We start from the raw sequence: 24,876 nt of genomic DNA on the forward strand, positions 1-24,876 counted from the left end.
TGTGGGAGATGAAAATTTTTCGATTGCCAGTAATTTTTTTAGTAGTTCTTCTCAATTGGTGTTTGATGATTTTATTAATTTGGTTTTTCTATTTGTTACTTATTGAAATCATGCGTTGTTATTGCTGAGTGTATTCTATTGTCTTCCGTCATTGTCCTCGATACTTCAACCGTCCTCTTGTTAAGGCATTTAATTTTCATATTAAGGATTCCGGCGATTGGGACGGTGGGTCTCTTCGGATATTTCATACTCCATGCGGAGTGGTCATCCGAGTTGCGGGCCGTACATTTGGGAGGGAGCGGTGATTTGCATGTTGATGTCAAGTGAGGTCCTTGGTATTTCTTGCATTTCGTGGGCTCTATGCCATTCTCTAAGCAGTGCTCAAAGGAGTTGCATTTGCTGCAAGGTGCCGGAATAGACGTTGGTAGCTTGCTTTCCACTATTTTGCACAAACGTCCTGGTAAATATACTGCACAATCATTTATAAGTACGTTGACAGATCGCTCGTAATCAGCCTCACCATGTGTGTAGGTACGTTTCTTTGCCTGGAGATGATTCTTCTAATGAACCGGATTTTCAACCCTAACTTTTCCAGGTGTTTTAGGAATACGTCATCCGTTATGTCTATGTCCACTGCTGTGGCTACCATTGAATATGACGGTATCATGTAGCGGGCGGTATTTGTTTGATTTATTACAGCGGTGGGTGTGTTGCTCATTCTGAAGAATGTCGTGATTCCTTTTTAGATGAACCTTTGTAGAATTCCGTTGTATTCCTCTCAGTGTTTGTTTTTATGATGCAATTCCTTTCTATCTTGATAATAATGTCTTTATTATCGGGAATGATTTTTCCTACTCAAGAGCGAGCTAGATTCTTGAGATGCCGAGGTTGGTGCAACACCATGAATATGTGGGTGAAAGTTGGATGTTGGTTTTACTTGATGTTTGTGGTTGGCGGTGTTGATGTTTCGTTTTGCGAAGTCAAGAGTTGGACTGTGCTACTAAAGGCGGGCCTTTTGGGACCTGGTGTCGGGATTGTGGATGATGTGGAAGATTTGGTTTCCTACCTCTTTTCTTTATTTAGGTGTATTAAAGTCTTCCTGCAACGTCCGATCCCATTCAGACTCTTATGAGCTCCTTTCGTCCATCATTGGGGAGAGTGCCTCCCCGTGCTGGCGATATTTTTCTACTTAGAAGTGTTTGTATATTTCTGACGCGAACAATAAAGAACTGGGGAAAAAAATGTTTATTTTATCTCCGCTCTGTGCTCATCTAGATCATCTCAGCGATTGAACTTTAAAGTGTCTAAGTTATTATAGAGGAAAGATGAAAAGTTATGATATTTCAAAGATTCCAAGTTCAAATTCAGTGATATGTTAGAAAATTTTTCTGTCCACAGTTGCGTTAAAGTCCTGATATAAACTTGTTTTTTCCTTTAATATAACACGCTATAAACTTTTATACAATTTGAGTCATTTCATCGATAACTTTTAAAAAAAGCAAATGCATTTTATACTATTTTCACGCTCTTTGGCTGTTTAAATTCTGTATTCTGTAATTCTGATTTATAATCGTTAAAAGTTATCAACATAATTCATATATGGTAAAACAATGATCCAGTTCTATAATCTTTCAACCCCTCCGAATGATAAAAGGTCTGTTTGAGAGGAGCAAGAAGGGAGAATTTTATCACCATAATATCGGTTATTTTGACCTATAAATGGACTGAAAATTCGGACTCACGATCGCTTAATTATTAAAAATCTATTACTGACGACCGGCATGTTTCTATTTCCACCGGTGATTATTTCTTACCTGACACTTATGATAGTTTCCAGGGATTTTCTTTCTATAACCCGAAAACGGCCACAGTACTATTCAATGTAAACATTTTTATATCACAACTCTAAATGGTTTCATTATTTTCTTGTAAATATCTTAATCATTACTAATATTTCTCCTTTATTTTCCTTTCAAACCAAGCGGACAAAAAATCGTTCCATCGGACAGCTTTATTAATAGCTCATTAGCTCCACCCAATAGCTATATAATGTTATCTGCTGAATCCTAGGGAGTCGTAGTTTCATGAAATGTTAATTATGTTTACATGATGGGCGGACTTTTTGCCGACTCAGTCTCATTTATACAGGATTAATAGATTTGCTTATTGCCCATTGTGACAGCTACACAGATACGTTAATATATCTTGGTTTTTGCCAATGATAAAGCTACGATGAATCCTGATTTTATATATTTGTTAGTACTTCGGTAAAGAAAAAGTGACCATTGAAAAAACGTGAAGTAAGCGTTCCAATTACGAGTCATATATTGGATGATAACTATTATCTCTCAGATGTTTAAAGATAATTAGAAGGATAGTCTCAGAAGGGCCCGATCTGACGTATGTATGGCGATTTTTTGTTAAAAATTTGAATACATCACACAAACCCAACCATAAAAAATTCATGACTAAAACACGAGGGTGCTACGTTGATTTGTGGCTGCTTTGGAGTAGTTAGTAGTAAACGCTTCTAGAGATTTTACAAACATAGAAAAAATCATCTATACGTGATTCGATGCTTTCATTTAAAAGGTCTTAATCCGTCCAACACCGAAAACGGAATTAGATCCTACTCTTAGGGGATCTGGTCCTTTGTCAACAACTGTAAAATGTTAAGAGACGGAGTTTAAAGATGGCCATACGAGCTGCCAAGACGAACACCGCAGTGGTTGATTCATTGGGATGACCACCACAGAAATTTTTGATGAAAATGCACAAAACCGTACTGAAAGATGGACATTTCCAAAAGAATATTGCACTTCAATCACAATTGAACAGTAACACCGCCGTGAGGACGTTTAGAGAGGTTTGGCAAAATTTCGCAACAATAAATGAATGAAATATGGGTCCACAATTTCACACTTGAGACGAAAAAGCAGACAAAACAACGGAAGTAATAAAGAAAATCGGCTCAAAAGAAAGCGAAAACCGATCCATCTGCAGAGAAGATGATGGTGTTTGTTTTTTGGGATGAACGCGGGATAATTTTTATTTACTATATCCCTAAAGAAAAAACAATAAATGGAAAATATTATACAAATTTATTGTAACGTTTAAGTGAAGAAATTAGGAAAATCTGGGAAAAAGTCTTGTTCCATCAAGACAACGCATCAGACTATACTTCCGTCATCGCGGTGGTTAAAATCAATCAAGTTGATTTCGGACTTTCTTCTCGTCCACCCTATTTCCAGATTTAGTTCCGCCATACTATTTTCTATTTCCAAATGTCCCGGTGGAACGAAAATTTCCCAGTAATGAAGAGATGAAGGGCAAAATAGATGCCTATTTTGAAACATTCGAAGTTTCTTACTATAAAAAGCGTATAGAACGCATAGGAGATCGCTGAGAAAGCTATGTCTATCTCAAAGGAGACTGTGGTAAGAAATAATGTAACATATTCCAATTTTTTTTTTTAAGTGTTACGTTTGGTACTTCTGAGATTATCCTCGTACGTTTATGGTTCACCCTCTACTGAGAGTTATTTTTTGAATGATCATGGATTAATACCATATACATACACTGAGATGAAAAACACTTAAATAAATTTATTTCACACACAGAAATTTTTTTCGTCGGAAAAACCTTCGGACCTATCGATTATTATATTTTGTTGCGCATTTTTAACTTTATTTTCATTTAGTCAAAGAAACGAAAAAAAAGATTTTATGATAACTTTTTTTAAGGAAGCTCCACTTTTTTTAATTTTTAATTTTGACAATAAGTATGATAATATTATAATATATGTATCATACATAGGCTGGGTCTAAGATAGGTAATTTTCTATAAAAAAAAAACATATATTTCAATACTTGGTACACGGTGGTCCACGTACGATAGTCCATTACTATATCTTTAAAGGCATAAAGTTTAGAAAAAAAATTAATATATAAATAATACAATTTTTAATGAATTTTTTTTTTTTTTTGAAATTTTCGAAGTTGTAAGGTGGTGCAGAAAATCGTGGTGTGAGAGAGATACATTTTTTTTAACGGAATATCCTCTATTTGGTTACAAATACTAATTCTGTTTCTAACTATAAATATTTTCTGTTATGACAAAATATGAAATATTCCTTGCAGTTTTTAAATTAATTTAATTTAAATACATATCGGGTGTGTTTTTAAATTTTAAAATCATTAAGATGATTTAAAATTTTAAATTTTAAATCATTAGTTCCAATAACACCGATTCGAATTTTCACAGCGGTTAACGCACAATAGCGATTTCCGTGGAATATTACAGCTGTCAAAATTTTCAAATTTTCCCGTTGGCTTGGAAACGATAAAAATTAAACGTTAAATATTGGCCTTAAAATTAACGAGAAATCCAAAAAAAGAGGGGTTCCGGTATGTGGAAGGACCACCATTAAGAAAATATTTTACTTATATTCAAAATTTCATTGTGGTACTATAGTGAGTAGTCAAAAAATTTCCTAATGAAGAGGTTACGTAGCTAACCCGTTATTTTTCGTCTAGTTTGCTTGTCGATTTCAATACCGCATTACTTTGATTTATAAATTTATTTATTGTCGTATTCTGTTTTTAGAAACCTCGACATTACTAATATGATATTGATAAGTTAGTTCGTTCAGGTTGCCCCCAAAGGTAATAGTCTAGCAGTGTTAAATCAAGAGTGCGAGGAGGCCCTTCAATGATTCCATTATCTTTTAATAATTACCTGAAAATTTGTATTTAGCTATTTTTTCATCGGATTTGTAGTGTAATATAAAGCACTCTCCTATTGGAAAACAAGGCCTTCTCGTAAAAGCTCAGGTAAGTCTTCAATAAGAAGTTGAGTCTGATCAATAAGAACATCCAAATATCGCTGCCCATTTAAATTGTGTTAGAAGAATACTACTAATTTGTCATAAATAATTATGCAACATACATTAACACTTTGAAAATCTAATTTTTTAATTGGTTTTATTTGATGGGCATTGAAGCTGGAATAATAATGCCCATTTTTTCTATTAGATATTCCACACATGCTGAATGTAGCTTCCTCTGTAAACAGAATATTTTTGAATATGTCGAACTCAAGCTGCCGATCCTTTAGTTTCATACAGTATCTTGCCCTAACATTTCAATAATTTATTGATCGTTCTAGAACAAGGTAAAATTTATAAGCATGGTATTTATTTATAAATTCTTTAGGATACTACTTTAACTAATATATTCTACATGGAGTTTTGCATCAGGTTGGAAATTTTCTTTGTTTTGATATATGTACAAATTGTATTTTTGTTGCCCACAATTTTCCGGACCACCCTATAACTTTGAAAGTATTAAATAATAAAAATTCTTGAACAACCGAGCTGCGTTAATTTCAATTTCTTCTCCAAACCCTAGGGCTTTTGTGATAAGATACTAGACCATATTACGTGGGCCACCCTGTACGTAATTTAATTGCAATCATTAGGAAACTTTTGGAATTTATGAACAGTAACGACCACGAAATATGCGAGGTGATTTGCGATTACTTACGGAATATCATGCTATCGATTTCAGAAAATTCAACTCCATGTGCACAAATTTATAACCAAAACCAGTTATGATATAACCTAACCACACAGAATGTGGTCGGATTTTTTATAGTATAGGGGGTTGAACTAAGAAGTAGGTTTTTTCATTAAAAAAATAATTTAGTTAACATAACTTGCCTCTGGATTACCGTGAATAAATGAATCTTCATTTAAAATGTGCCCAACAAAAAGTAAGAATTGCCGCGCCCAATATTTTTTTCGAAATAATAATTTTTGAAGTTTCAATGAATCTATTCGACCCTTTCGACCTCGCTATTTGTATTTACCATGTTAGTGCAACTACCTAATCAAATTCATTATTTTTTGGAAAAAGTTTAGGGAAATTTGACTTTCACCATGAAGTTCCTCGCAACCGATACAACGCGCACACGATTGGGTGAATAGAAAATTTCTGGGCACAGATTTTTTAATAAAAATGTCTTAAATAGCTCGAAAACCGTTACGTATTCGGAAAAACTATAACAATACATATTCATATTTTTCATTATTTTAATGCGTAGTAGAAGCTTATAAACTTTTTCCAGTTTTACAGTATAATATGGTGCGCATTCGTTGGGAGCGTAATCTGTGAAAAATGTACCTCGTGATTATAGAAAAAAAAAATTAACTTTCTCATTGTAACTTATTATTATTAGTTAAAAAAAAACAAAAAATTTTAATGCTAAAATTTGTTTGGGCCAGGGGCTTCCTGAGTTCCTGCCTAACAGTAGTGACAGCCTCACTAGACACCCACAGAGAAACCCAAATACGCTGGCGGGGTCTTTCGCTTGAGTCGAAGGACCAGACGGGCTACCCTCATGAAACAATGGGGGTCCAAAAGTTCGAGAGGGTACAGAAACTTTGTTACACGGATCATACTAAATTTAATCACAGACTAGTTAGAATACAGGGTTGATTGGCGATTAAATTATTAAATGTACCAGGTATACCGGTATGAAGTGAGCGTCAGGATATAAATGTCTCGATATAGGGCGTTTGTTGTAAACAAACCTTTTTTTTTTGTTTATTTGGTTGGTATGCAAACTGACAAACATATTTAGTACAAATCAAATCCTTGAACAAATAAGAATATATTATTTCATTGTGCCAGAAATGTCGAATTTTGTACCACCAAATGATGATTTGCGTAAAGCATTCATTTTTTGCTTTCATTTGAAGAAAAGTGCTGCAGAGTCGCATCGAATGCTTGTCGAGGGATATGGTGATTATGCTTCATCAGAAGCAAGATGCAAAAGATGGTTTCAACGATTCAGAAATAACAATTTTGATGTGCAAAATGAAGATCGTGGCAGACCACCAAAAAAGTTTGAAGACGCCGAACTGCAATCAATATTGGATGAAGATGACACTTTAAGTCAAAAGCAAATGGCAGAAATGTTAAATGTTGCACAACGAACAATTTCTGATCGTTTAAAAGCTACGGGAAAGATCCAAAAGTGTGGAAAATGGGCGCCGCATGAATTGAATGAAAGAGCGATGGAGAACCGAAAAAACACCTGTGAAATTTTGCTTGAAAGACACGAAAGAAAATCAGTTTTGCATGGAATTGTTACTGAAGAAGAAATTGATCTATTTTCAAAATCCTAAACGGAAAAAATCATGGGTTGATTCGGGACAACCATCAACATCAATTGCAAAACCTGATCGATTCGGCTAGAAGGCAATGCTGTGTGTTTCGTGGGATCAGAAAGGTGTGGTGCACCACGAGCTTTTCAAACCTGGTGAAACCGTTAATACTGTTCGCTACCGACAACAATTGATTAATTTAAACAATGCATTGATCGAAAAACGATCAGAATGGGCCAGAAGACACGGGAAGGTAATTTTGCTCCACGACAACGCACCTGCACACAAAGCAACACCGGTTCAGGATACCATCAAAACACTTGGCTGGGAGTTGCTACCCCATCCGCCGTATTCACCAGACTTGGCTCCTTCGGACTACCTTTTGTTTTCATCGATGGGACACGCGTTGGCTGAGCAGCACTTCGGTTCCTACTAAGAAGTAGAAAATTGGGTGTCTAATTGGTTTGATGCCAAAAAGGCACATTTCTATTGGCGTGGTATCCATAAATTGCCAGAAAGGTGGTCAAAATGTATAGAAAGCAACGGTCGATATTTTGAATTTTTTTTTTCTTTCCTTGTTAAAATTGGTGTTTTATTTTCACAAAATAGTGTTCATTTCATACCGGTAGACCTGATAATGCCCGTGCATAGAGTTCGATTGAGACGAGATGCATTAGAAGTTGGTGAAGTTATTTATTCTAGCTGTGAAATCGGGAGAGAAGTTGCTGTTAACGCGACGAGATTAGAAACGGTTCTGATTCTGCCCCAAGAGGGGTGGTGCTCTTTTCCGAAAAATGCATATCCCAGTGTCTGGTTCTTTTTTACTATTTCGTAGGAAAATCACCACCTTGACGCTATCACACCATTGCCTTATCGCTAACACCCCCTGGTTCTTGGGCCACCCACGTGGTTCTCGCGAGACATCCCATCCTAATTTACTGCGGCCCTTTATCTGTTTTACGATTCGCACTTCATAAATCAGGAAGGAAGTAAACCACATGAATGGTAATTATCGTGGTACCCATGGTTTGGCACCTAATGGTATGTCGAGGTTTGGGTCCTTTTTTTTAACTATTGTTATTTATTGCCCACATGTTAGGGCGTTGCGTGAGAGCGATCTTTATGTTGGAATTTCTCCAACAAAATTAGTGGAAAGGATTGAAGGGGACGCCCTTTCAGAAGAACTCGATATAATTATTCTTCTTGAAACCTAAATAAAAGAGAATAATATTTAATCCGCAAAGCATGAAAATTCAATCAAAAATCGAGCTTATTAATATCAATAAATTAAATTGGTTTTTGATGGCATTTGGTTTTACTCTATATTTAGAGAACTATGTTATTGTGCTGTTCGTTCGTGTCTGAAGTTTTACTATCACTTTCTCAGTCGTTTTGTAATGTATAATAAATTTAGTGTCGTACGCGCATTGCTTTATGTATGCTGTTTTGTTTACTTGTTTTTTTGTCTTTAAACAATGTTTGCATATATTACGGCCCTCTGCATGATAAAAGAATAATGAAAGCGGCAATCCCTGCAGGAGCCCTTGTTTAGAAGAGGAAAAGAAAGTAATAGTGTCGTGAATTCTTACTTCTAGTTGACTATTTTTCAACAGGTTTTTGCGAATATGAAGTAGGTATTTTGGTGTTTCAAGTTTATACAGGGCGGGTTTATTTAAAGTATAAATGCCAATATCTTTAAAACTATGCCGGAAATGGAAAAATCCAAAAACACATCTACCGTAATACAATGGGGGAAAATAATTGGAGGTATGATGAACTCGCTACCCTCCACCAAATGCATCCCAGCCACTCCAAATCATTTTTTTTTAAAATAGCACGGGCATTGTTGCGACATATCGTCGGAAAGCATTTTCAATAAGCTATACAATGTTATCAAAGTTTTTGAAATTTTTCCCTCAAATGTATTCGATAAAACCCAAATTGCAAAATTGATGAGTTACCTGGACGTAAATTTAAATAATTTTCAATCAGGAATAAGTAATAGAACTGATAACTAATTCAAAGTTTTGTTGTAATTAAATTAAAGCGTAAGATTTGCCACTTAACATTAATCATTTTTTATCATAGGTATTGGTTAATTTCTACGCAAGCGTACGAACCACATTCACATTCTCGACGGGCATTGGCAAAAATGTCCCCAGGGTCTGCATGACACTCAGTATTGCTGTTTTAACTCTTCAATTGTTTATGGTTAGGTTTTAATCACTACAGATTTTATGTCCCGTCACAAAAATAAATCCAAAGGCGTTAGATCGGGACACCCAGGGAGCCATACTATTGTTCCTCCTCTTTCAAACCATCAAAACAAAATGTAGCGGTGCCCCATTCTCTTGAAACTTAGTAAATTCTCATCCAATTTTAATTCGCTATTTTCGACCTGTTTTTTCTCTAGCTCATGAATTATCAATAGTTCATTAAAATTTTCGAAAAGGTCGGAGTAAATTTTATCGTTCAAATTACCATGAATAAAAAAGGCCTTATGATTGCTTCCCGGAGAATCTCGGTCCAAACATTAAATTTTTGTAGATGTCGAGTGTTTCCTTCTCTCATAACACGAGGGCTTGAAACACTCCAGATTCTACAATTGTGTCTATAGAGAATAACATTCGAGTAAAATGTGCACTCATCACTGAAGCAAACGTTCTGTAGTAGTCGGGGCTGGTTGGTGATCAAAGCTCGCATCACTCTGACCGTCTGGATCATCTTCATTAATTCCTGATGAAGTCGAATTTTGTATGGATATAATTTGTGCAGTTTTAAAACTTATCGGATCGATGCTGTTGATGGCCCAGTTAAAGTAGAAGCTTAACGAATAGACAATGGTGGGTTTTGAGCGACTTGTCCTAGAACGATTGTATCGATTTGAGCAAGCTCATCTAATATCTTTACGTTGATTTCTTTTTTTATTGGCCGCAGAGCTAGTTTTGTCAAATTTCTGTATTAATTTTCCAATATAGAAAAGATTAATGTTCGTTCCAGGATGTCGCTGGCGAAATATTTCTGTGGTTCGTAAAAGATAACGTTCCTCAGCACCATAAATAAAAACGATTTCAACCCGTTCCGCAACTGAATAAACCAGGTTTCGGTTGAAAATTTGCGAGAAGAAGCACGAAGTGAAACTCAGATAATAAACAGGATTCGACGATTCATTGGGCAGAAAAACATTCATAAATACCGATAAAAGAGAAATGCCTCATTTTTTACATTTTATTAATTTTTTTTATAATAAGGTACATTGAAAACACGCATGTCGTTTGTTCGGTTATATGCAAAAATAACGAACATCTCTCATAAAAAAATTATTAACATTGACTAAAAAATTTTAAGCATTGATTTAATTACAAAAAAATTTTGAATTAATTATCAGTTATATTATTTATTTCTGACTGAAAACCATTAAATTTCACGCCTAAGTGTTTTACTTACGCATTTTGCCTTTTAGGCCTTACCGAATACATTTAAGGCCGAAACTTCAAAAACGTTGGTGACATCGAAAGTGTCTTCCGCAGATATGTCGCAATTCTGCCCATGCTATTAGAAAAAAAATTTATTGCGGTGGCCGGGGTGTATTTGGTGGAGGGTAGTGAGTCAATCATACTCTCAATCATGTTTCCCCATCGCATTATGATACATGTGTTTTTGGCGTTTTCAATTGCCGGCATAATTTTTGAGATATTGGCATTTATATATTTTTTATAACCCATACTGTATAACTCGTGAAGTAGACCACTTTGTCACGTGCTGTCAAATGCCTTGTACAAGGTGTCTGGACATAAGAGATTAACGCGGAAAATTATTTTTTTCCGCCAAAATCGATTATCCAAATGAAAAACTTTTACATGGAAGTCATAGTGCGCAAGATCGGCTATCATTCTGGAATTTTTTCAATCTTCTAATTAGAGCCGTTTTGTGCCAAAACGGCTCTAATCGGGTCGGACTCAACATCAGAGTTAAACAAATTCAAAGTCGCCAAAAACATAAGGGTTCAAACTCAATGTTAAATAATATTTTTATTTTTTTTATTTAACCTTTTGTTTAAATGCAGCTAAGAAAAATCGAAAACAAATGAATTAAATGACTACCTAAGTATTAAAGTTCAGGTTAGTTCAGGTTACCTGAACTAATACCCGAAAGGGTGGTTCCAGGGAAAAAGCCGGAGTTTTTTAGCGGTTATGACGGCTGTGAGTCCCACACTCCTCTGCTGGACAAACAACACACAACCGGGCGTGCGTAACAGCATTTTTCTTCGCCAAAAAAAAAAAGGTTAGTTCAGGTTAAACACATATTAAAGTTCAGCGAAACAAGAAATTAAGCAAAAACGAGGAACTTTAATGCGGTTTGCAAAAATACTTACTACAATGGCACAAAAAGACCACGCACCAATCTGACCAATCACGGCCTCGAACGGTTACGCGGGACATTCAAATTTTTCAAATTCGAACGCGATTTTGAGCCAAAGCGGCTGCGATTAGAAAATTGAAAAAATTGCGAGATGATGGCCGGCCTTGAGTGCCATGGCCGCCATGTATAAGTGTTCCAATTGGAGAATCAACGCCGGCAGACAAAAATAAAAATCGATTTTCCATATTAATCTTTTAGGTCCAGGGTTCACCTAGACGCACGGTACAATAGACATGCTAATCTGCCATTTAGACTACATATTTGTATGTTGTTCGCCTAAACAAAGAACGGATGAATTGTCGAACGTTTCAATTTAAAATCAAATTGATATATTCGTATGTGTTTTCCGATCAGTTCATGAATCCTGGTTCAAAAATTTTACTTAGGGCCGGAAATAACGTAATAGATCTGTATTTTTGCGTTTCTGTAATATTAAGTTTAGTTATACAGTGGGTCAAAAAAGTATTTGCACACTCCTATTGGTTTCAATATACAACGAGAAATAAAACTTGCAGTCATTTTAATGACTTTAATATTCACAGTATTACAAAATAAAACTTTAACAAAAAAATCTTTCTTCTACATTGACTCATACATGTTATAAAAAATAAAAACTCAAAAATCTAACTCATCATCACTCAAATCAAACTAATAGAAAAAAACACGTTAAATTAATAAAAAATTATCTATAATATTTGATTTGCATCAATAATGGCATTTAGTCTTCTGGGCATTGAATCAATGAGAGTTTGAATGTATTCTAAAGGGATTTTGGACCACTGTTCGAGCAAAGCTGTCTTCAGGTTTTCTTTGTTCGAAATGTGCCGTTTTCGAATTTTCAGATCAAGGGTATTCCACAAATTTTCAATAGGTTTCAAATCAGGAGAATGTGGTGCAGTAATAAGTCCGTGAGGGACACCGTACAACAACCACTTTTTCGTCAAATTGGCTGAATGTTTCGGGTCATTATCTTGTCGGAAGAAAAAAATATTTTCCAGATTTAATTCAGCAGCACTTGGTCTTAAATTATGTTGCAATATGTCAGTGTAAGTCCTGGCTGTCATTATCCCATTAATAAATGCCAGATTTCCTGCCCCGTACATCCCCAAACTAATACGCTTCCTCCCCCATGTTTCACCGTAGGTTTCAAATTTTCTGGCTTCAGCTCTGTGCTTGGTTTTCTCCACACAAACCGTTTCCCATCTGAACCTAAAAGACAAAACTTAGTTTCGTCAGAAAAAATTACGTTTCTCCACCACTCCAAAGGCTCGTCCACGTAATCTTTGGCAAATCGTAAACGTTTCTGACGATTCTCCTCGGAGATGGACGGTTCTGTCCTTGCTGCTCTTCCAAAAATGTTTGCTCCATGTAGAATGTTTCTTATGGTTTGGGGATGAACATTTGTTCCTGATGTTGTTGCGGTATCAGTTACCAACGTTTGAGGGCTAGTAAATGGATTTTTTTGAGCTTCTCTAATTAAAAATCGCTTTTCTCGCGCGTTCAGTTCGTTCGGACCTCCAGAACGGGGTTTATTGTGTACGTTTCCCGTTTCTTCATACCTTTTTATTACGTAACGAACTGCCGAAAATGACACGTTAACACTGTTGGCTATTGTCCTATAACTTTTACCACTCTCATGAAGGCAAATTATTCTTGTACGTTTGGATATATCAATTTCACCTTTTTTGCGACTCATCTTTGGACCGATCAAGTTTAAACTAAACAAATTTCTCCAAAATGTCAGCAACATTGCTACTTTAATAAAAAACAAAAAATCCAATCCATACAAAAAAACAAGTCGATACGATTTTGCAGATAAACATTGGTGTGCAAGTACTTTTTTGACCCACTGTAAGTTATAAGCACTATTATGCCTTTTTCCCACGCCACTGGTATTGAGTTTCTAAAGTAAAACTTTTCAGAGTTTTACTTTTTCTTTCGCCTACTCGCTTTGTTGTGTTTTTAATATGAGCTAATACTCCATCGTACTCCGAATTTATAATTAAATTGTATGTTTGGTTTTCTATGAAGGTATTATATGATAAACTGTAAAAGCTCGTCAAACATGGCTAGATCATGCTACAAAATAACCTCTATGCATTCGAGCCCTATCAGCCAAGGTTTAATTACACTGTGGCTCGCCAACATGTTACGGTTTCATTCGACTGATATACTGTAACAAGGTTATTATTCTTGCAGCGAGTGCAATGGTTAAAATAAACTTCACTGTGCGAAGAGTCGCTCCGATCTTTCTCATAATAACAAAGCACTAGTGATGTCTACTTTTCCCCCATCAACGCCTTTTTATCCAATATATTCTGTGAGTGTTGCCACTCGATTTAATGATTTATACTTCAACAAGTCGAACTACGTATGCACTCAAAGAGCTTTGCCATTTAGTCTAGGATTTATTTGCAGGGTAACTTTTGCCGTTAGTGCCGTTGCTACGCTTAGTTTGATTTCTTTCTCTAGCGCTAAGCTCCAGTGACACTTCAAAGGACGCACATATGGAGATTCGTAAAAGCATTAACTGTTTTGTGACTCTATTTAAGCAAAGTTAACCCCTCTGGCTTACAAAGGGAAATGAAATGAAGTGGCAAAAACAGCTTATAAATTGGAATTTAAACTAAAGCGAGGCGTTATAAATGGGCTGTTAACCCCCAGTCAGTCAGTCTATCGGGGTGGCCTTCTGCCGGAACTGGAAACTTTATGAAATATGAATTCCGTTCTCCCAAGACTGGTTTCGCGGCTTCTCCGTCATAGACTTTTTAAACTAGCTAACTTAATTTCATTTGTCAAGTGCCTTAATTTTCCGGCTATTAAAAGCAAAATTCGGCAAAATATGTAGGTATGAGCGATCACGGCGATCTCTGAATATTTGGGCCATTTTTCTTCAGCTTCTGGTTTCAACGATGTCGATTGTCTTGGGAGACATTGTCGAGTTCTGTGCATTTGGTGCAGTCGAATCTGCTTCGGTTATTGATTTAAGTGCAATCGGATATCCTAGTTTTAAACCCGGCCTCTAGTTGAAGTCTCCGATTTGACATATGTTCCATGGTTCATCTGTCAAAATATCCAGTTAAATAGCAGGGAAAGTTTAAGACGAAGGTGTAGAAACGCAGCTTAGTGCGATTATAAACGTGCACTCGGTCCATTCGGAGCTTTCGACACGGTCGGTGGCTTTTGGTGCATCGAATTAGGTGCGTCGCCAATCAATCGGCAGATTTAATAGGTGTACAAGAAGAAACTGAGCAATGAAGTTATGTGCAATAAAAAAACATACTTAGACACGTTCAATTCGCCTGCAATTGTCAACAGTAAGTTATTGATAAAAGTTTCAGTTGCTTAGGAGCTGTAGTTCAGTGCACAAAACGTAAATAGAGACATGGACATGTCCAAGCAATATTTGAGAATATCAATGTTGTTCCGTTTCAAACTGAAAAAAAATGCTGCTGAAACAACGGAAATGGTTAATTCGGCTTGGGGAGATAATTCTGTTGGTGCTTCAGCTGTTAGGAGATGGTTTAAGAAGTTTCGTGAGGGAAATTTTTGTCTTGAGGACGATCCACGTGCGGGTGTCCAAAAAAAGTTTCAAGACGAAGAACTGCAAATTTTACTGGATGAAAATCCATGCCAAACTGAAAAACAGCTTTCAGAGCAGTCAGGAGTAACTCAACAAGCAGTTTCAGTTCGATCGCATGGAATGGGAAAAATTCAAAAAGCAGGAAAATGGGTTCCTCACGAGCTAACCAAAGACAATAAAAATCGAAGAGTTGACATCTGCATGAACTTGCTTTCTCGGTATAAAAGAAAGAATTTTCTGCATAACATTATTACGGGAGATGAAAAGTGGATTTTGTATGACGATCCTAAGCGTAGAAAAACGTGGGTTGACCCAGGCCAGCCATCCACATCAGTTGCAAAACCAAACGTTCATGCCAAGAAAATCTTACTGTGTGTTTGGTGGGATTGTAAAGGAGTCATTTACTATGAGCTTCTGGGACCCGGTCAAACTGTTACAGCTGACCGTTATCAGGCCCAAATGATCAAATTAAGCGATGCTCTGGAGGAAAAAAGACCATTTACGGGCCGAAAAAGTCGGAAAGTGATATTGCTCGTCCGCATACAGCTAAACCGACCCAGAAACTCACCTTCTCGTTAGGCTGGGAAATACTCCAGCATGCAGCGTATTCTCCAGACTTGGCTCCTTCCGACTTCCACTTGTTCAGATCCATGCAGTCTCATTTAGCTGACCAACGATTCTTTAACGTTGAAGATATTCGAAAATGGCTCGATAACTATTTTTCATCGAAACCACTAAGCTTCTATCACGAGGGCATCCATCATCTACCCAGTAAATGACAAAAGGCCATAGACAGTTATGGAAATTATTTTGATAACTAATATTTTCAATAACTATGTTTTTAATGAAGCTTAATTTCACCAAAAAATGCTCAGTTTCTTTTTGTACACCTATTAGTAATTTGCGAAAAAGTTGATTTTATGCGTGCTGACTAGTCGGAGTTGACTCAGTGCATGCGGTTCTCTAAGTTGCTCTGAGAAATAGTAGATTCGGTGGAAATGTTGTTACAAACGCTAACAAAAAACTACCTATTTTTGTAAAAATAGTGATCAATTTATTCATATGGTTCCTACCAAGTCGATCAGTTCAGTCGGTACTAGAATTAAGATAAGTGGTTCTCTAATTGAGTCTTGGTCTCTTGTGATTCAAGATTGATTGAAATCAAGTCTATAGAACGTATTAAACTGTCGTATTGTAAGGAGGCTACTAATTTGTCGATACTTTATTCTAATATTAAATCGATCTCTCACTGATTTGCGTAAAATCACGTTAAATTGATAAAGTGTAAATTCCGAATCAATACAAGTATGATAATATGTGTGTTAGTTCGAAGTTTGCAAATGCAGTTCCTGTAAAAAGTCAATATTTTACCTTTGACCAACCCATTATTTTCGTTGTTGACGGGTTGGGCACACAACGATAAGGAAATGAGCTTATTTCCTACATCCAATGTGCTGTCTAATCTTAATGATCTATAAATAAAAAATACATATTACTATCAATTTTTCAAGATCAATCATACAGTATTTTTTGCCTCTCACCTATTCTGAACATATACCACCCTTTACAATATACATGATTGGGTTTTATAAACCATTATTAAAATCTATTACTGCATCGAAAATTTGAAATTGTGTACGACGCATATATAACAGTTTAGTTACTTCCTTCACTAAAATTACTGGCAATAAGAGATCATTATCATCCCTTTCTCTTGTAACATAATTCATTCATTCAGAATTCAGAACGAAATTTACTTCTGCATCGGCTGTTTAACAACTACTGTTTTGATCTGAAAAGATATATTATAAAACTAGAAATTTTCTAACTAGTTGCCTGAATAACTTTTCATCTAATCATCTTCACTTTCCTGGAAATTCGTTTATATTTTTACATGGTGTTTGTGAATTGTAGTATCAAATTGAAACGACTGATAAATAATGTAAAAAGGGCCAGTTCAATTGATAAATGAATGCACGAAAATGTGCAATTATCGAGGTGTAGAGTGCAATAATTTTTAACATCCTGTATCTCAAAAACGGTACCTTTAAATATTTGGGCGCTAGTTTAATAATCAAGCTGTAGTTCTTTTGATGAATTATCACTGATCATTGTTGTAGAAATATTACTTCAATAACAGTGGATGTGTTATGTATAAAAACAAAAAGAAATCTGTGGAAAAATTATGTAGTAGAAAGGATTAAAAGAGCTTTTTATTGTCAAGTTACAAAGGATTGTAGGAATAATATTTGCTTTGAGAAGGCCATTGTAGTATAATTTTTTAACACCTCTTCACATTGCAGTAAAAACGTGTTGGGTAACAGATAATACTCACAAAATAAATTTTTACCTTTACGATATTTGAAATAAAATTTTCATCCCTTGCGGGTCGAGCATTACTTTCACAAACACCCTGTACAATTATCGTTTTGGCTTTTTTTCTTTTGTTTTTTGTTTCCGTTAAATCTGAAAAATAAAGAAATGCATAGTTATTATGTAAATATTAAGTTATTACGTTGTAACCGTTTTAATTACGTAGGTTACGTTTTAGCTCCCGATTCTCGTCGTAGTCAGTTCGGACGCCACCCCCTATAGATTTAGTGTAGTAAAGAGGTCTCACGAAGTGCCTTTCGAGTTGCTTTTACACAACGGACGAAAGTAGTTTCCAAGAATTCAAAAAAGAAAGTTCAAAAGATAATAAAAAGGAACAGTATGTATTATAATGGCTTTAATAAATTTTATTCAATTTTGATATACACTGGCGAGCATAAAATTCGGGTCACTTCGAAATTTTCAAATATAAAAGTATTGAAATAGAAGTGATATTTTTCGCTGGCATACCGGCATTGCTTCATGAAATTTCGGATCATTGGGAAAATGTTTACGGTTCTGCATGGTTCTACCATGAAAAAAAAAGATTGATAAAATACCTTCAATAAGTCTTCCATTTGGTGGAGGATCAGTTATGGTCTGGGGAGGAATCTCTTCTAATGCCCGTACGGAGTTAGTTTTTGATTCAAAATGGATCCCTAACTGCGCACAGGTACTTGCTGGAGGTGGTGCAAGATTATGTCATGCCGTTCATGGGGTTTCTGGGGGATAACTCGATTTTTATGCAAGACAATGCTAGGCCTCACGTTGCAAGAATCGTGACCGCTTATATGGATGAGATTCAAATACGGAGATTTGACTGGCCTGCGCGAAGTCCCGACCTAAATCCCATAGAACATGTTTGGGACGAGGTGAGAAGACGTCTTCGCAGTCGTGTACCCGCTCCAAGAACGGCTAGGGAATTGCGAGAATTTCTTCAGAAAATATGGGAAAACCTACCCCAGGATGTTATTCGCAACCTCATTGAAAGCATGCCCCGACGCTTGCAGGCTGTCATAAACGCTAGAGGGGGAAATACGGGATATTAATGTCATTATGAGTTTTTTTTCGGTAGCACAAAATTGTGTTCAAAAATGTTACAGTGTGTACAATACATCGGTTATTTGGGTACAGGATCGTGTTTTTTTACCATTCACCCTTAACAAGGTTAAAGAACCTCAGAATCGATAAAGACTATCCTTTTTTATTTTTTTGGAAGTTAGGAAGGCAAAAATTTCGAAAATACTAAAGTGTCCCGAATTTTATGCTCGCCAGTATATTAAGAGTCAATCATTCAACGTGTACCAATGCTTTAAATAAAATTTTATGCACTGTTGATTTAATAGCATATTATACACAAAGCTTAGTAATCTAACTATATTCGTTAGCCCGATAGGTAAATAATGACCAATATGTATTTGTATATTATTATTAACTTGCAGACGAAATGTGCTTCGCAGTTATTAAATACACCCCATAACGCAACTATCCGAATTTAGTTGCTAGGAAAAAAATTAATCTGTTGACACGACTGATAGTATACAGGACCTTTCAGAACTATAAGATTGAATTTCTAGGGACCGTCCAGTGCAACGATAGAAGACATCTGAGTATAAAAACTCGTGTCCGCAAATGTGTCTCTAACGTTAATTCAACGATTTCCCCATGTGACCAAATGTGTACATAACTTTCTTACAACTTACATTATGTAAATTCAGAGATGACCGCGCTGCCTGACCGGTGACGATCACAATTGGACTTGCTGAGAATTATGTCATTTTCATTTAGGAAATATTTCATCGATAACCACGTTTAAATCTCTTGAAATAAAATATTGTCGAACAAGTTAGTTCAGCGAACTCGTTCTAGCAAAACTCGTGCGGCAAAACCAAAACCAGCAAGTGTAAGCCTTCGTTCAGTGTTGCAAAGGCTCCATGCAAGACTCTCCAACACCAAAACACGATTCGAGAACAACACCAATACCGGTTGGCAAGTCTCGATCTTATTGTCCTCATTAATATTTCTTACTTAAGAGATATTTTATTATTTTTTCGTGCTCTTGCCATATATAAACTTCTCTATAGAAATTAGAAACTCTAGGACGAGTAAATAGAACTTGTATATGCCAAATCTAATTGCGATCCCGTGTAAATATACTCCATAATTGCTCTTGTTTGCCTAAGCATAGAGCGCGACACAGCCTAGAGAGCAAGGAGCAAACATAACCGAGCTCCAGACACTTAACAAAGATAATAGGACTAAGCACTTAGGAGTGCCGAACTTAATCATCTTAAACAAATATATTTGAGGAGTATAATCGGCTCAGTATAACCCGATACGCCATTTATATCTAAATTTATAGATTTTAGCCATTGGAAGGGAGCCAAGGCCGAATTGGAGCAGGATATGTAATGTGCCATATTAAAAGGGGGACCTTTCACGTAATCGGATTTAAACCTCAATTTTCGGTATCTACACGTATGCAGATATTCCAGCTCCCACGCCACTGGACCTTGGATACTTAATTTCTAGAAAGTGTTTTAATAGTTTCGTTTCGTTAATTAGTTTCCTTCTCGGTTTAATTGAAGCTCAGAAACCCTAATAAGAGAGGCAAACAAAGCTGCCGAGAAGTTCGACAACAATCTTAATTTGCGATGTTGCCTTGCAAATAAATCGGAAAGTCGAGAAAGTTTTTTGCTTGTTAAGGACTGTGACAAATGCCGAGCGTTAAAACCCCTGCAAACAATAGTATAAACACTAATTACTCTACGAAAATTGACCTGTTTTTCTCTTAACTTCTTTTGACCAATTGGTTTTCTTTTCAGGAAGAAGTCATGACAAATCGTTCGTCCTGTTCCGGCTCGGAAAAAAATCATCGGCCGGAGTCAAGGAATTCGCAGAGACCGGAAGGACAGACTTGCTCGAGTTGCAAAGCCAAGGAGAAGGGGGAATTTATGACGAATTTAATGCACCTCCTATTAATACTGGGGTTGGGAGAACGGAAGCCGAATTCTTTGTAGATGGAAACCACTCCCGCGTAAGTAATATTCCTGACTAGCTGTACTTAAAATTCTGTGTAGAGACCCGTAATCCGTACGTAGTTGTGACAATGGTAAAGAGAACGAATGAAGATGAAAGAACTGCCACAGTGGGGCTCAATTGAATCGAGTACAAGGCATAGGCGTGGTCCCTGAGGAGTGCATCAATAATTTCAAGTTCCAAGAAGTTATTAGGTCGTGTAGTATGAAATGAGTAGATCCTCGAAATGCCATATTCAACTGCGAATAACTTCACTTTAAATATATTAGGAGTTGAAATTCATTCGTAGCGTTCTACAAGAGATGGCATAGATAGTACAGTATTTCGTTGTTATCTACAATAATATACTTATCGTGAAACAACGGTCATTAGAGGTCATTTGCTTTGCATATCCACTTTTTGGACAATAAATAACGACATTTTATAATTTATTGAATACGTCACAATTTTTGCGGGGAATTTTACTTCATTACTTTAATATGAACAAAAGTGCTGCTGAAGCTCATCGTATTTTAGTGGAAGTATATGATAAACATGCTCTAGCTAAACAAACGTGTCGGAAGTGGTTTGCACGTTCTAAAGCTGGTGATTTCGACTTGGTTGACAAGGAGCGACCTGGTCAGCCAAAAAAATTTGAAGACAATGCTTTGGAGGCATTGCTCAACGAAGACTCATGTCAAACACTTCAAGAATTGTCTACATCATTGGGAGTGAACTTATCAACGGTGGGAAAACGTCTTAAAACTTTGGGTATGATCCAAGAGGAAGGACGTTGGGTTCCATATGAATTCAAACCAAGGGACATTGATAGGCGTTTTTTGACGTGTGAACTGCTGCTTCAACGGGAAAAAAGAAAAGGTTTTTTGCATCGGATTGTCACTGGTGATGAAAAATGGATCCGTTACGACAATCCGAAGCGCAGAAAGTCATGGGTTAAGCCCGGTCAACATCAGTGGCAAAGCCGAATATCCATGGGTCTAAGCTTCTGCTCTGTATTTGGTGGGATCAGAGGGGTGTGATTTATTATGAACTGTTGAAACCGAATGAAACCATAACTGGAGACCGCTACCGACTACAACTGATGCGATTGAGCCGTGCATTGAAAGAAAAACGACCGGAATACTCCAAAAGACGCGACAAAGTCATTTTGCTGCACGACAATGCTCGTCCGCACGTCGCAAAACCGGTACAAACATACCTGGAAAGACTTAAATGGGGAATCCTGCCCCACCCGCCGTATTCCCCAGATGTTGCTCCATCTGATTATTATTTGTTTCGTTCGATGGCTCATAGTCTGTCTGAGCAGAAGTTCACTTCTTACGAAGATTGTCAAAAATGGGTCGATTCGTGGATTGCATCTAAAGACAACGCGTTCTTCCGACGCGGTGTTCGTGCCCTGCCCGAAAGATGGTCAAAAGTAGTAAAAAGCGATGGGCAATACTTTAATTAATGTATTTTTTTATTTTCATTTAAAATCAATAAATTTTTTTCTTAAAAAAAACGCTACGAATTAATTACAACTCCTAATATATTTAGACTTGACTTTTTTATGTGGAAAAGGCACATTCTTCCTCTTTCGATCAGAGTTTAAAGTGTTAAAGATTATTGAAAACTTTTTTTTGTTATAAAAATTTCTGTGCAGCCATTCAAAATAGCGAAATTCGTGTGTTAATGAAATATGAGTTCCACCGTGAAACCACAACAGCTCAGACGGCTCGCAATATTAATGAGTGTTTGGTACTAAAGTCACTTCACAGCAAACAGTATCTCGGTGGTTCATGAAGTTTCGTTTTGGAAATTTTGACCTAACAAATGAACCACGTGGACGACCTGAAACTCAAGTGGACAACGATCATCTGAAAGCCGTGGTGGAAGCGAATCCACGTCAAAGTGCGTTCGAATCTTCATTAATATTCAGTGTAACCAAAAAAACAATATTGACTCATTTGGCTGAAATTGGTGAGGTGAAGAAGCTGGACAAGTGGGTACCGCATGAGTTGAGCGACATACAGAAAGGACGACGTCTCGAAGCTTGTGTCTCTTTGTTGTGCCGGTATAATAACGATCCATTTTTGAATCGAATCGTTACTTGTGATGAGAAATGGATCCTACATGACAATACCAGACGTTCATCGCAGTGGTTGGATCAAGATGAACCACCAAAACATTGTGCGAAAAAAAAATTTCATCAAAACAAGCTTATGGTGTCCGTTTGGTGGTCCAACGCAGGTGTCATCCATCACAGCTTCATGAAACCTGTTGAATCGATTACGGCTGATGTCTACTGCCGACAACTGACCGAAATGATGAGGCAACTGACGGTTAAGCAGCCAAGATTAGTCAATCGAAGCGCACCGCTATTGTTGCACGACAACGCTCGGCCACACACCGCACAAGTCACCTCGGCCAAGTTGTAGGAGTAGAAATTGGAAACTCTTCATCATCCACCGTATTCACCCGACTTAGCACCCACTGATTACCACTTCTTTCAAAATTTGGATAACTTCTTGGTAGGGAAAACATTCAACTCCGACGAGGCTGTCAAAGCTGCCTTCCACGAGTTTATCGACTCCCGGCCTGCAGGCTTTTACAGCAGGGGAATTCCCGTTAAATGGCAGAAGTGTATTGATAATGGCGGTGCATATTTCGATTGACAATAAAAATATTTCATATGAAAAAAAAAATGACTAAAGTTTCAATTCAATTCTATTCATTTCATACTACACGACCCAATAAAACGCCAATAGCTAGCAAATTCTGTAATCTCGTGTTAACCTGACTAGCTTAGGATATCCCTGAACAACTTTATGAAATAAGACCACCTCGAAAGTCACCATTATCGATTATGTAGTAGCCCCAATTACACTTTTATGCAATAACACACAAACCAATTAGAATTTATCGAAGCATTCTCTTCTAAAAACAATGCACAATTTCAGTTTATGTGCAAATATAAACATAGTAACTGTTCCAATTATCCCCGTTTTGAGATTAATCACCTATTAGTGTTTGAATTTGAATTAATATTTACTCAATTTAGTACGGTTTTGAATACCAGCCCAAAGTTTCCTGGTATACGGAGGATCTGGAAAGCAAGCAAAATGGAAAAAATGATTTTAGTACACAAATTCCGGACAAAAATAGGACGTCGCCGACGATCTACCACTGAGAAATCCGAGTGCCAAAATATATATTTTTTTCCGCGAACGTGAAGCTCAACCGTTCGCATTTACCGGGTGAAAAGGGATACTTTACCGTACGGCTGCAAACAAATAACCAAAGTGAAACTGACTCTCGTGCAATATGACTTTACGGCACGTATGGACGTAAAGTTTAGACCGAACGAAAATATCTACATAATGGGATCTATAGAAGGCAACAAAGTTAACACCCATGTATGTGCTCCTAGGAAAAATATTGTACCGTTCTAAACATGCCCGCTTCGTGTGGTTCGGTTGCAATCACCGTACGACAAAGTGTCACTTTCCGCACTCGTTAGGTGAATTGCTATTAATCCCCAGCAACGTCGGAAAAATTACGTTGAGTTACTCTTTAAAGTGTGCTGTGCTCCACGTGGCATGTATAAATTTACAGAAAAGTCACTTTACCGTACTCTCGTAACAAAAAAGAATGACAAGCGTCTTGTAATAAACGACGCCATGTTGAATTTTCGACTTGCCGTGAGGTTTTACCTGCTGATGGAAAATCATACAAAGTGAATTACGCCATAGATAGATCGGAAAGCAGTGACGTAGAATATACAGGGTATCTCATAATTAATGGTATACAACTACACCACAGATTCCTTATGCGAAGGTGGTTAGAAATAATCTAAAATACAGAATGGCCAAATTTTACTTTTTTAAGAACTAAAAAGGATGTAAATTTCAGAAAGCTTATGAAACACGTGCAATTCGTCACTAAATTAAGAATTTAAAAAACATTAACGGCCTGAAATGTAATTATAATGTAAATATTTTAGTATAGTATACACGTTGTATGAGCACATAAAGTGTTTATATAATGTGGAATAAAAATTATGATGTTTTGAAATTAGGAAAAATGTCGTTGACACCGCTCTCTTTCGCCTACGTAAAAATTTGGAAAATATTTGAGATATCTATGATTCAGTTATATGTACTATTAATTATGAAACACCCTGTATGGGATATATTCCTGTACATGCATATACAGGGTGTCCCATGTAAAGCTGTGGTTGAAGATTGGTCAAAAACGGTGCGTTGTATGAGAACAAGTTTCAAATAAAAGTTATCTGGTAAAGAAGGGGACATTT

The 24,876-nt window shown here is 36.6% G+C and overlaps 1 protein-coding gene and 1 pseudogene across 1 annotated transcript in view; both read left to right on the top strand.

Moving 5' to 3' along the window:
- The window catches only part of mspo (M-spondin), a 304,340-nt gene that overhangs the window by 260,180 nt on the left and 19,284 nt on the right, over positions 1-24,876 (top strand). The window contains exon 2 of the mRNA XM_066296684.1: positions 20,369-20,580. Coding sequence (XP_066152781.1) covers positions 20,369-20,580 — 212 coding nt within the window. The remainder of the gene's footprint in view (positions 1-20,368; positions 20,581-24,876) is intronic.
- On the top strand, positions 22,132-23,304 carry LOC136347023 (histone-lysine N-methyltransferase SETMAR-like; annotated as a pseudogene).

The sequence above is a fragment of the Euwallacea fornicatus genome, chromosome 26, assembly GCF_040115645.1.
Source record: "Euwallacea fornicatus isolate EFF26 chromosome 26, ASM4011564v1, whole genome shotgun sequence".
In the NCBI taxonomy this organism is placed as follows: Eukaryota; Metazoa; Arthropoda; class Insecta; order Coleoptera; family Curculionidae; genus Euwallacea; species Euwallacea fornicatus.